The following is a 13887-nucleotide window of genomic DNA, read 5'->3' on the forward strand; positions in this document are numbered from 1 at the left end:
TTTTTATAACTAGGTAGTGTTAATTTAGAGCAATGCCGTGTAGGAGTTGTTGAAGTTCATTATAATTGTTGATGATAGTAAAAATTTAATTACTGATTCCTTGACCACAGCAAATAACTTGCAAAATGTTTTATGAAAATGGGAGCCATAGACTTAATTTTCGTACGCTACTTGACTCATATAGGATGTGTTTATATCGGTCGAATAAAGGCCAGAATATGTAAAATCAAAATTTGATATTTTCGTGCGTATGTCCGTCGGGCGCACGTCCGCTCTTGTTGATTTTGGTCATGTTTCTGTCGGGTTGTTCCCTTTTTTAACATCAGTCCTGTCGTTGATCACAAGTTAGGATGAGTGGGGTTATAATTTGACAAAGCTCTGCCTATTTTGTGTGTAGATGAGTGAAGGCGGCTTTTTCAGACGTTCGAGGAAAAGCGCCCCAACGAGAAAGGTTGCACCATCGGAAACCTTTCAGAGAGATCGTTCGAATTTGCGCAATCGTGGGGATGAGGTTTTGACGTAAGCTTTACCATGACTGAATTGAGTGCTCGCCTGAGTTCTCTCCTTTTAACTAACGGAATACAACCACGTAAAAGCAATGGGCGTTGTGATTGATATTTATCTAACCCAATTGCGTAGTTCATATTGTAGGGATCATTAAAGATCCCATTTCATTTCGGCACAATTAGCTGCTTGTCGTTTTTAAGCCTAAACTTCATTAGATTCTCGCCTCTACTTTGTATGTTAGTGAAAGCTCATCCTCGCGCGATGTTTTGGATGATGAAGCTGGTTCTTCCCTCCATTTGACCCCTCGTGGTCGGCGAAGATATCTTATCGATAGGCCCATGAGGCCTCCTAGAATGTCAACACCGGTGCATCGGGGTCGGTCTTTGCGTACTCCTCGTAGCTCTAAAAGAAAGTACGAGGAGACTGATAGCTCCTTGCCTGGTCAGACGCAGGTACGATACTTGTTTTACAATCATGTTCAGAGTGCTGACCAGAAATATCGTCAGGAGTATGATCCCTACCTTGAAATTCGCAAGGCGAGAGAACGTTTGAGCCTATATAAGTCGAAGGGTGATTGTGACCCCGATGAATTTCTTAGCAAGGATTCTGATAGGGACTTGCAGCGATATGAAGAAAAGTTGAGACGTAGATATTCTGAACAGGTAACTGCAGTGTCCGGTTCTATTCGGGTAGCATTATGTTTGATCACGTTTCTTACGATCATCGCTTCTCTTAGGTGATTTGGTATCACTCTTGTTCATTTGTGTATGGCCCAGTTTTGAGCTCTGATTTGTGTTCGTGCTTTGCGTTTAAAGGTGATAGGAATGTTGATAAATGCAAACTCTGGGTTTACCCCTGCATTTAGAATGAAGCACGGTACGCCGGGTTTGTATTTTGCATGTTACTTCCCCCAATTCACATAACTGAGAGCATGAGCTAGTGTTATGAGTACTACCGGAAAGTATTGGGTTTGTAATTTCCCAATTGGATTATTTGGTTAAGCTGAACGGCCGGCCTCACCTTGACACTTGTGATACGGTCAGGATATGTTTTGCGGTTTAGCCCATTTACTTTACTGCTTGGCTTTTTAAAATAGGGTGATTTCACCGGAGATATTGAGTTGGAGCGGCGGCAGTCGGAACTCCTGAGACGTCAGCGTGACATCGATGTGGGTAAAACGACTGAGAAGTATGCGGAGTACGTGTTGAAGATACCTAAACCAAAACGTGAGAAGCATCATCCTCGTACTCCCAATAAGTTTCGTGTGGTCTCACGTCGCGCCTGGGACGGCATGATTAGGAAATGGCGAAGGGATATACACAATTATGAAAACCTCAAGTAAGTAGGTTATTCGAAATGGGGTCGGCCGTTTGACAAGGTGCCTCATTATTTCATAACCGATCACAATTACTATAACTAAAACTACCGGTTCCATCAAAAGCGCCGCTGCTTTGATCCAAAACAGCGTAAAGCTAGCTTCATGAGTACCCAGTGCTCTTCGGTTTGTTTTTATGTGACAATATCTAACCAGTTCTACTTCTCATCTGTTTAGCAAGCATTAGTTGTACCTAGTTTACATTTTTGTCTTGCGAGTTCATCTCGGTTTTCTCGTTTTCGGTGCCTCTGCATAACTTGGCAATAGTTTTGATGGATATTGTGTTCATTTTCTGATAGGAGAACCTGTCTTAGAAGTGGCACTTCTAGTTGTTAAATGTCAAATAATGCAATATGTAAATAATTTGCTTAGCTCCGATGATACTTGGCGTTCTCTCGCGTCTGATGTATCAATGTCTTCGAACTCGCGTTCTTCGTCGCCAGAACATGTTACAAGTCCGGATGAAAGGAGAGGGGGAAAAAAGTCGTCTACCTCGAAAGGACTTCGGCAGCTAGCTGAACTTGAAACTGATGAAGACACTTTGCAAGGAGGAAAGAAAGTGACGCAAAGTGCTTCACTAGTTGCTGGCTTAACTGATGAGGAAACTCTAAACGATAGTGATATCAAATGGAACCTTCGCGGACGCAAAGTTCTCGTCCCGGTGTATGTCTGTGAATTTCTTTTCGTTCGAGTGTGGTAATCTTACAGTAAATAAACTAGCATGAGCAGAATCGTACGTAGTCAGAAATCGGTCACTTGTTGCCACTGAGGCTTCGCATTATCCTTGGACCACCCGATAAACACTGTCATCTTGCTCTCACAACGATCTTTTAGGCGCGAGAACACCCCAGCACCGGACGTCATCCACTCGGGCCTGACAAATGACTTGGCTGTCCTTAAAGTCAAACGCGATGATCTAAGTAAGCCGTTTTTTCATAAGTGATGCCACCGCCTTTTTCCAAACGTACCTGCAGTGTCGGACATCGCCCTTATTTCACCATCCCCAACAACAATCTTATCCATTGTCATAAGTCGGTTGCGACCATTGAAAAACCCAGTCCCTCCATTGGCCCGTTTTGATGCTGTTTCACTTTGGGCTCCCGGTTTTTAGCGTTTGAAGATATTTCTGCAATGCTTTCTCCCAAGAAACGCGCCAGAACTTCCAAAATCAGACCAACAGAAAGCCCGCGCCGAATGTCCAGTCGGGAAAAAGAATTCCGGTAAAAAAGCCAAACAAAATCTCGCTCAAGTACATATTTTGCATGCTTTTTTGTGTCACCGAATATTTGCAATTGGTTTGCCTAGTTGTCTCGTTTGTAATATCATTTTCCAATCCTAATTCTAATGGCTTTTTGTAACGAAATGAATTTTACGCGTTTTCATTGGTTTACTAGCCCATCATCACAGCTTGTGGGTAGGAATTAGAAAGTCACGGAGTGTTTATTGACATCCCCTACTCGACACCTTATAACTGGTTAGTCGCCTCAAGTGCAATTCGAACTTTATTTTGTGGGTTCAGTAGTTGCGCGCATCTTGCGTCGAAGTACATGAAATCACGTAAGAGTCTACGTAGACTTTGTTTAGTACTTACATCGCTGGCTTAGTCGCGGTGGACGCTGAGAACTGTTGAGTGCTGGGTCGCTTGTCTCGTGGGCCGCCACGACCGATCGCCTACCACCGAATGTGATTCATTTCAGAAGGAGGTCTTCCAGAGCGTCTGGTGCGAGCGTTATTAGTCAAGAGGGGAATGGGCCACATTTGTTACTCGAAAGCGCGTCACTAACTCGAGCGCTACATTCGCAGTTGGTGTCCGCGGATGCGTGCCGGACGTGGACGTGTGTCACGAGCCGGCATTGGAGTTCTCGCTTTCCCACACTATCTCATACTGATATCAATAAGGGCTGAGGCTTTGGCCAACACGCTTACGGCTCTGTCAAACTGAAAAGATGTGGGAAATGTCGGGATTCTTCGGGACGGGATCGGCAGGTTGAACACGTTAAAATGGTAAGAAAAGACTGGGATCATGCGTTTTTATAAGTTGTTCATCGGAGAGTGTAAACTTGCTAAACAATGCCAAAAAAGCATAGCAGTTCGTAAACTGGTATCGAATACAACAGCGGCGGTGGACACTCGAGTGGAAAGACGTATGCACCGTTAAAAGACTAGAATCGTGGTGTTCTTAGATGGATTGCGGTGCTGATCTACCTTGGGGTCGTGGTTTCCCGTAGGTGAAGGGCAGGTACTTGTAACGTATCATGTGCTAAAAGTGGGGCAATTCGGGAAGTAGCGTCTAATGTAAACCAACTCGAAGACGGGCGCACGGGGAAGTGCGTTCAGAGGGGGAACGTACCTCAATTTGGCGCCTCATTGTAACATAAAAAAGAGTCAGGAAATAGATCAGCAAAATTGGCCAGAATACGGGAAGATCGAAAAACGAGAAGAAGGTACAAAATACCGATATGATCGTGGCAGTCGTGCAATGTCTCCTTTTGTCCTAAATTTTTTTTACGACAAGCGTAATGCTTACCAAAACTTGAATTCAGATAGTCGTCTCATAAAGGGCCTAAATTCACCGTCCGAATTTGTAGGGAGGAGCGGATCACCTAGACAATTTAAAAAGCGGCGTATTTTACATACTGTTCTCATCGTTGAATTGGAACTGGGGTGTCAGAAACCCAAGAAACTGACTGAGAATGAATATGGCTAAGGCATATGAGACAACAAAAAAGCCCTGACGTTTTTGTATCAATACATCATTACCTGGAGATAGGCCACACGAATAATGTAAAATGCCAAAACACCAAAGAAAAATAACCATCGAAAAAGCGTATACGGAACAATCCTATCAAAGAATCCCCTAAAAAGCTAAGAAACGGTCAGTGTAAAGCGCAGTAATACTTTAGACAATCTGTTCAACTCAGAGGTCTCATCAGCGCCAGAATCATCGCTCATATATCGTTCCATCGTCACGGAGCGATGCACGCAGGCTAGGTCGGTATGTGAGTACCTGGGTCTGAAGTAGATAAGTTTTTAACTCTTCATTAATGATCTATGAATTAGTAAAGATTCTCCTATTGTTGATTATTATGGGTATTAACAAACCATCTCGTACGTTTAAGCGGAAAGCGAGTCGAAATCGGGAATACTTGTTGCTTCCTGCAGACGCTACTTGGAATGACGAGTCGCAACTAGTCGTTTGAACTGCATTCAGATTCCTTTATATCTAATCTTGAATTACGAATATTGTTGGTTATATTGCGTAATATTAAATTTGGTAACTTTTGATTACATTGCAAAGCCCTCTTATCACTGTAAAATAAGAAAATTAACCAATCATAATATATGTATGCCTAATTTCCAGAAATTCATCTTAGTGACTCCGAGCTGTTTTTCTTATGACAATTAATAATTTGTCAAAGAATTTTCCCTACTGTGGTATCCCAATACCTCGCTGAAGACAAAGGAACACATAATACTCGAGCTGTACATGTATCGTCCCCAGACCTCCCTGAAGACGAAAGGAGACATAATACTCGGACAGGACATATATATTCAGCACGGAGAAGGTATTTGGGCTACTGGCATGGCCCAAGGGCCAGCCTACCCGGTATGGTACAAAGGCCAACTCAAAAGTGGCTCCTCGCTAGTACCGAGGGATAAGTAACCATCGTATTACGTATACATTGTAGAGATGCAGGAGGACTCGGTGTCTTCTGGCTTGGCCCGGAGGCCAGGCCTTTTGGCGAAAGTGCGGTAATGCAGCCCCAGGTGAGCCGGCAGCAAAACCGAGAGCTTAGCCGACCAAACACTACACTATCTTCTTTGATCCATCCGTTGCGTTTATCCAATTTAAAGCTGTGCTCACTTCTGTGCATTTGTGGTCTTGAAATAAATTATTCAATCTTAAGAACTGATCCCAAAATTCGAGAAAGGGAGAAATAGTTAGGTTACCAAGTAATTCTCAAGCAATACAGACTACTCTAACGTGGCGCCGAGAAACCCCAAGTGGTTCGGCTTCTGGGTGAATGAAACCCCATCTAGTGAGACAAGTGGAGCCTAGTTTTCAACAATCCACCAAAATGCACAAATTTACTATTCATGAGAGAAAAAGAAATAAATAATTACATATGTCAAGATAATATAAGATCAAACTCTTTAGTGATTCACAGAGCCCTCAGTCCACATTAATTGGGCATGACACAGGGTAGAAGGAAAGACTACTATCAACCTCGGGTGCATGAAATGATGAAGAGAATCCGAAATATCACAACTCGGTTTCACCTATTCGAGGCCTTGAAATTTTGTAGGATTTCTTCTTCGGATAGGCTTTTAGGTGCTGGGTTTCATGCGCAACAATGGCATCGGAATCCTTCTTCTGATGGATCACAACATCTTCCATGGGTGAAATCTTGCACGTTATAACCTGATTGGAATAATAGTCATTAAAGTCAAACTCTACTGGTTCAAAAGTCTCTCCTGTCTCCACGAATTTCGACAACCGCTTATAGACCTCTGGTTCACTATTTCGGAGACTTACGCCTCGTTCTCTAAGTGTACGCTGAAGTTGTTTTGAGTAGGCCTCCCTTTCCTCTTTGGTAGTTTTTGGCCTTGTCCATGAGATGGTCGTCACCTTGGGACGTGGTGACTTAATTTGAGGTGTTGGTGTTGCCACCTTTGCAGCAGTCACCGGAAAAGGGAGAATGATGCACTGTTTGTATAGATGTACAGCTCGCCCATTTTTCATCATTTCCAGATCGTATGCGCAGATGATCACAATTAGTACATAACTGGCACTGGGCTTGTACAGCTTGCAAGGAGTTGCTAACTTAGAGTCTAGTTTATTCAACTCCTCCACTGTGAGATAAATCGGCGGAGCGATAAGACCTGAGGGACCAGGCCGACCCGCAGAAACAACTTCTGGTTGCTGTTGCGGCTGCCTCAATGGAAGGTCTGTGCTTCTAGTTAGGAAAAATTCAGCATCCTGAACAGAGGCGAAAGTGATGAGAATTCCACCACGGCCAAGACGTGTTGCTCCAGCCTTCGCTAGTGCTGTTAGGCTCGATTGCTGACTGGGAGCTAAGTGGTGCAGAATCCGCCCACAGACAAGTCGTATTCGTCCGAAATTACACACCATGTTATGGATTGGAAGGGCCTGTTCTCTACACTTAGGTGAACAGTAAGCGGTGAAACAGTTGGTGCAGGTTCGCCACGAGCGGACTCTATCAACTCGAGCGGGTCCCATCCGTGGGCAGGAGGGATTGTTACAATGCAGGTAGAGCATACCATCTTTGGGATTTCTATCGAGACCAATGCGCTTCTGATCGAACCCATACTCAGTGAGAATCATTGGTCCCTGACCTGCAGGACTGGTGAGCAATGCAAAAAACTCAGTACGATGGCTGTCTTCATCAGGGTTAAAGTAGCTTGCTGCTAGAGCTACGTAGTCGCCAGATTCTCGCGATTGCTGTCTAAGGCCGGTGTTGGGTGCATTTGACCACCAACCAAACTGTAAGAGAATGTTCTCCAGAGCAGATGGACGATTTTGCAGAAGAGTGAAATGTCGTGCAGAGTACTTATCCAATAGGTCAGTTAGACAGGTAAGATCAGAAATATTGTCAAGTCCATCGGTTGCCGCAGTTTCTGTCTCCCCATCCGAGTCTGCATTGTGCCACGTGGGACTATGGGGATTCGAGGTAGCAGCAGGAGTACTGATGATTGAAGCTGATGGTGATGTTCTGGGTACCGATAGTGGTGGCACAAGTTTTGCTGAACGTTTCACTTCCTCATAAATTTCTTCATCTGAGGACCGACTGAGTGACTTTTGAATTTCGCCTATTTCCATGGATTGATAGAATTGGTTCTCGACTACGCTATCTGAATCAGCCACTTTAATGCTACCACCGCTATCGTTTGGATCTGATAACCGTGCTTCACCATTTATACGAACGGAATGACCATTTCGACATTGAGTTTTCTGTAAGGACTTAGAACTTAATGATGAGGAAGCAGAGAAGAAAGGTGCCTTTGGTGCTTGAATGAGTTCTGCAGATGTTCCAGTAGTACAAACCATAGGTAGGAGGATATGGGGATTAAATTTATGGCCCCAAATTTTTTCGTCACGAGTGAAAAAATCCTCGGGAGTTAGGTGAACAGGGCGTGATGAGGCTACAGAACCGCCTGCCCGAAGAACAACCCCACGATCAATCGAGGAATCATCAGCTCTTTCTGTAATCTGACTTTTCATAGAACCCCTCAGCAAGGACTTAATTGGAACCAATTTTGGTCCAGATGAGGCATTTCGCTCTCTGAGGATTTGGCTAGGTCTAAGGGGACGATGGATCTCGGTCTTTAATGGGGGAACGAGAGACCACACCGGCTTGGCGACAGTTTCAACCGTTTTGCCCTTCAGAAACCTTTCTTCAACTCCATTGGTAAATGCGCTTTGAACCACAGTTGTCGATGGCAGTGATGCTCTGCTGTAGGGTAGGGTGCTCTTTTCAAGCGGTGGTGGTGGTGGTGATGGTGAGGTATGGAGAGGTGATAGGGGTTTTGAGAGGTCTGCCTTGTCCAACCATTCAGGCACATGGATCCTGGTTAACGACTCAGCCACCCGCAATTCGTGGTTGGAACGAGCTCTGGCTCTCAAACGAGCTACAAGGCTAGATGCACCAGGTTTCAACTCAGATCTTTGGTTATCAATAGACTTGGTTATTCCTGACAAACTTTGAGCTCGTTTATGTGCGTCTGCTCGACTTTGATGTTTATTATCGTCAGCCAAAGGCCTTCGGGACTGCCCTGTGCTATTGAGGTAGGTCAAATTAAATAAACTATAAGTCTTATCGTTGGTAGACTGAATTGGTCCTTGATCCGCAGAGGCGAAACCACCAACTAGTCTGTACGTGTTCAATGTATCCACATCAGTCTCAAGAATAATCTGCTGATTTTTCTGCTCTCCGGTGTCTATATCAGTCTCAAGAAGGGAGTTAGTTGACTTTCCACTCAAGAATTGCAGGTTATTTGACATTGAAAATTGCCTTCTAGCCGAGAGATCGAACAGTGAAGAAGCCATTTTCCTTTTCTGGCTATCATCATTAAAGGAAGTTCCTGCAAGATTCTCACGCAAAATGGCAGTGTTTGCCAAGGCGACATCAATATCTGTACTGCGATATCGAGAACAGGATCGGCTGTACATTCTTCCGTTGGGTATGTTATCTTGTGTCTCCTTCATTCCAGCTCTTACGATGCAAGCTTGGAGGTTTGTGCCTGTGCTTGTACTCTCCACTTGTCCGGAAACACTTTTACTACGCTGAGTCGACCTTTGTGGCAGGTCTGGTTGGTCATTTGGTGAGGAGGTGGGGTGTGATGAGCGTCCCTCTGTATCACCCATAAAAAAGGTGTTGGAAGACCTTGAACCAGAGAAGTAGTCTCGACGAGCCTGATGACTTCGATTATCAATGCCTCGCTGGAAAATATCGACTCGAGGTACAAAGGAGAGAACAGTAATTGACTGCCGTCCCTTGTTACTAGGATAGCTATCGGTACGTGTTACATTAAATGAGGTCGAGGCAAATATCTCCGGGTCAGTGTTGCCGTCTGCGAGGTTTGGAAGTGTGTGTCCATCATTGGTAGGGTGGTAAACACCATGTTTGTAAGGCTTGAAATCATCAACGTAGTCAAGAGATTCTAAAAGTGAGAATGAAAGGAGCTTGAATGTCACATGTCACAATGTGACAATGCAGATCGATAAGTTAGCAAGGCATTAAGGTATATGAAAGGACTTGCATCAATGCACAATAAAAATTGTTTTTGGTCTAGTGTTTGAAAGCCCTGGGGAATTTTGGAGGCATTCGCGAAGAGGGAGGGCGATAAGTTTGGCTGGTTGAAACACTAAGCCTGACCTTTCTAATACGGAGTAAGCTTGTTGCGACTAACCTTTCTCGTTTGAAAGCAAAGGCGAACTTTGTACTCAATACGCGCAGCAAAACTACCTGTTTCATTTTGGATGCAAAAAAGGACACAAAATCGACCCGACACACAAAAAATGAATACAGTAAACCGGCCAGGAGATTGTGATAACTAAGTTCTCGATGGAGACCTTCTCGGCCAAATACTGTAGTAGTAATGAATCGATCTGAAGTTGTCTAAATGTTTTGGTATTGAGGTCGCAATGTGTGAAACCTGGGGAATTCAACCGGATTCCTCCTAAGTTATCCAATAATACAGACATTTGGACAACTGTAACGAAAGACCGCGAGTAGCAAAACAAGATTGTACTGGAAGTGAATACTAAGTGAGATCCATATAAATGCCACCGGTATTACTTCTACACCTCAATACTAGTTAAGTAATGTTAAACTGCTATTTGGTGATCACTAGGTCATTATCGACCCAGGCACCAGAGTATTAAGGTCAAACTAAATCTGATTTATGAATGACAACTGGGTTTGCTTTGATCAAACGTATGATTATATGTACATCTGCCTCTCGTGGTGACATCGAGCCTTGCTCAATCTCGAGAACGCCCTAGAATGAAGGTATGTGTGTGGGTGGAGAATCACAATAAAAGGGCTATCGAAGCCGAACTGGGTCTCGAGGAGTACCTTAATCTCAGGTTCAGCAATGTCTACCTGAAGACTCGATACCTCTCAGAAATGCGAGGAGCTCACGTAGACGGTCAGAGGAGAAAAAGGGTGTACCTCCGAAATGACATCTCGCATGCGTTTAGGCAGGCGACCGTCAGAATGTGCTCGATGTGGAACGTCGTCCAATTTTTAGCCCAACCTCCCAAATGCATTCCTTCTCAAAGCAATTGGCCTAACAGAGGACGTGGATCAGTGAAGCGCAAAACTTATCCGAATTTCCAAAAAAGGACGTCAAAGTTACCACGCCTCCTTTTCACATGCCTTTTTGATAGGAGCCAGGTTTAAGCGCGTAAGTTGTATTGCAGCACCTACAGCACGCCACTCCACGCCTGACAATACGCATATACGCCATTCAACTAACGGTGAAACCCGACAAATCTGTAAGGAACTTTTTCTCTCTGTGTGTGAGTCAACCACAGTGTTACGGAAGTGCCTCGCCCAGGGTGAGAATGCGTTCTGCAGATGATTCTTTTCCGCTGTTGTTACTGCCTCACCCTCATTACGCACTACATTACGTGCATAATTCATAGACGGTCGGTGGTATTGCGCTGTTATATGGCCTAAGAATTTAAGGACGCCTGGCTATGTCCTGATGATTGTGAGCCCAAGTAACGTAATGAGGTGACTTGACAATATGGTCACGGTCAGTGTTTACCTCCGAGGCATTGAAGGCGGGAAAGAGGTTAAACATCGGGCGTAAGGAAGAAACAAAGTTTAACAAATACCAGAAAAGTGAATTTCTGGAAGGCCACAAAAAGAGCAAACCATCCTACAAACAAGCACAGAACGGACATCCTAGCGCCCGACATATGGTCAAAGTGTGTTCAAAAATAAGCCAAACTGGGAAGCATGGGACATGAATAGGAGACGTAGAGGTAGTAAAGGTGACATTTTAACGTTGGGGGAACCATAGGCAGTCCTGCCTCCTTTTTTCGTCAAAAAACCTGACACTTTGGATGCGGGAACAGAAAAGGATTTGTGTTAAAGCTCCTTGTTATTTTCTCACAAAACTGGAAGGCGATGTACACAAAAATCAAGTGTTATAAAACTGAGATGAATCTACATCGGACACCTCGAGCTATAGGAGCTTGAGGTTAAAAATAACTTTGCCCTTCAGAAAAGTAGTAAAAGCAGTTAATAGCGCCAATAAAAAAAGCAAAATGGTTTAAGGAAGGGTTATTACAAACTTTGCGGTAATGAGATGGACCAAGAACAAGTTCCTGCATGTCTGTAGTTGAAAAAGTGCGATTGAAGGTGACCACAAACTCAGCATTTCATGACTGAATGTTAAATGTTGAGCAAGGTAATTACACTACAAATTAGTTGACACACTGATATAATTGACATGTACGACAAGAGGATAGGCGTGTGGGGTAAGGTATACCACCAGCGTGCTTTGACCTCACCTTCTAGGTGAGAGGCGGTGGTGAGTGAGCAGATGCCATTGGCCCCCGAGGATGAAACGAACTCCAAAACCATACCACCTCAATCCTCTGTACCCTCCCATAACATCCATCCGATAAAGGATGTTAACAGAGGTGAAAAAGGGGAACAATGAACCTATTACATCTACAACGCGTGTTTAAATATTACCTTCTGGGTGTCAAGCCGTTGGTCGACGCCAACCACGTGACGGAGCACGCGCCTTGAAACCCCTGAGGAGGAAATGAACGCCCCATCCCCTTTAAACATGGACAAGCTGCAAACCCTCACATCACTGCCCCACACACAGTTCTCGCACCAAAGCTACAAAACCGGAAGTGGAAAAGGGGAAACGCTGAATCGGTTACATTACCACATAAGAATGATTTGATACAATGAATTAGCAAATAAAGTAGGATTTTTATTTCGCAGAATTGACACGAGAAGCGTCTTAAAAAATCAGTTTTATTGTTTAATTTTTACCGTTAACATAGTCCTCCCAATTTGACATCGACTGAGGCTTGATAAATAAGCTTAAAATAAGAGACCGCATCATCGGGTGACGGTTTAACCAAATTTGAAGGAACATCAGGATAAGTTAGATGATGCGAACTAAATGGGCCATAACCCGGCTGTGATTTGGTAGGCATTCACAATGGCAACTCTGATCTGATGTCGTCGGATAAGGGAACAAGCAACACCAAAAAGCAGTGACAACAGTAAGGTATGGGAAAACAATAAGTCACTAAGTTAGTAAAGTTTAAGAACTCGGTTTTGCTTAAATTAACCACCCCCCACCTTAGTTCCGTTATTCCCCACAACCATTACGGTAAGGTCAGGTCAGGATTTAAATGTGCCAGCTCAAAGTGGCGCCTTGAATTCGTACCAATTTTTTTACTTAGAGGAGATTTGCATGGGATGTTGAACCGTCTCGTCATAGAATAATCAAAAGAGTATGCAAATGTGGAATCGCCCAATGGAAGAATTGTAAAGTTGTATGATGCGTATGAAGAAAATAAACTCAAGATTTTGCGTTGTGGCTACTCTCTTGTCATTCTGAAATCACTACGACATTATTGATGGATGAAAAAAAAACATGAGTCATGAGATCCAACTTTTGACCAATGTGATTTGCATAGCTGGAGAGCAGGGATTTAAAGTACCCTTTGAGCTTGTCCAACAAAAAAAGCTCCCAGAAAGCAAACAAATGGATACCTTGATAAAATAAGACATTTTTTGAGATAATCCTGGTAGTAAATAGCATAGATTCATGGCTCATATCAAAGTTCGAACACCCGACTTCGCACCACTCTGTGGTTAAGGTAAGCGGTTTGTTTATTTCAAATAACTAACTTTAAATAAAGTAATTCACCATTCAAATTAGTATGTTAACCTTGCCATTTAAATGCAAAATATATTGCATTATGCGTTCTTACCACGTATTTGTGCCTGACCCGCCGGATCATCGAGATTGGTGTCATCGAGAGCGGAGACGTGGTGTCGAAAGCTGCGATATTTTAAACTTCCCTTGGGGATGTCCACTGAGCCGGTAGTAGTAGTTGCAAAGTACGTTGGAGGTGAAAACATCACCACCTCTAGTCTAGTTCTACTACTAAGTACCAGACGCTGACCACCTAAATGTCGGCATATGATTTACAGCTTTGGCATCTCATTGGCTAGTAGTCGCTTACGCGTTGGTTACACTCCGCTCCTCTATGATTGGCTGAAAATTAAGTCTACACCTCCGAGAGAATTTCAGCGAGTAATGGGAATACGAAGAAAGGATTGTGCCGAAAAGTACCTTTCTGAATTGAGAAGTTGGGAGATTTGCATGTAAAAATCACTTTTTTGGGAAATGACTCAATTATTTTGTGATCAGTAAGAGACAAAAAGGACTCTTTAAATAGCACAACGTAATCAGTCACTTTAACGTTCACTGCC

At 43.7% G+C, this 13887-nt stretch overlaps 2 protein-coding genes across 2 annotated transcripts; one reads left to right on the top strand and one right to left on the bottom strand. All coding sequences in view use genetic code 11, as the record gives it.

The window, feature by feature from the left end:
- Positions 1–138: 138 nt before the first annotated feature.
- Positions 139–3824, top strand: EGR_08140 (Histone RNA hairpin-binding protein; the record flags this gene model as incomplete). The annotated part of the gene is made up of 10 exons (XM_024497389.1): positions 139–162; positions 398–519; positions 749–959; positions 990–1169; positions 1604–1845; positions 2255–2545; positions 2717–2802; positions 3029–3102; positions 3487–3602; positions 3686–3824. 10 exons carry the CDS (start codon positions 139–141, stop codon positions 3822–3824), a joined length of 1485 nt encoding a protein of 494 aa, XP_024348185.1.
- Positions 3825–4061: 237 nt separating this feature from the next.
- EGR_08141 (hypothetical protein) lies at positions 4062–13533 on the bottom strand (the record flags this gene model as incomplete). Its single annotated transcript, XM_024497390.1, has 9 exons — positions 4062–4142; positions 4233–4368; positions 4410–4485; positions 4520–4613; positions 4643–4747; positions 4781–4895; positions 6151–7856; positions 7950–9565; positions 13383–13533. 9 exons carry the CDS (start codon positions 13531–13533, stop codon positions 4062–4064), a joined length of 4080 nt encoding a protein of 1359 aa, XP_024348186.1.
- Positions 13534–13887: the final 354 nt, after the last annotated feature.

This window comes from Echinococcus granulosus (assembly GCF_000524195.1).
Source record: "Echinococcus granulosus chromosome Unknown EG_S00097, whole genome shotgun sequence".
NCBI lineage: Eukaryota > Metazoa > Platyhelminthes > Cestoda > Cyclophyllidea > Taeniidae > Echinococcus > Echinococcus granulosus.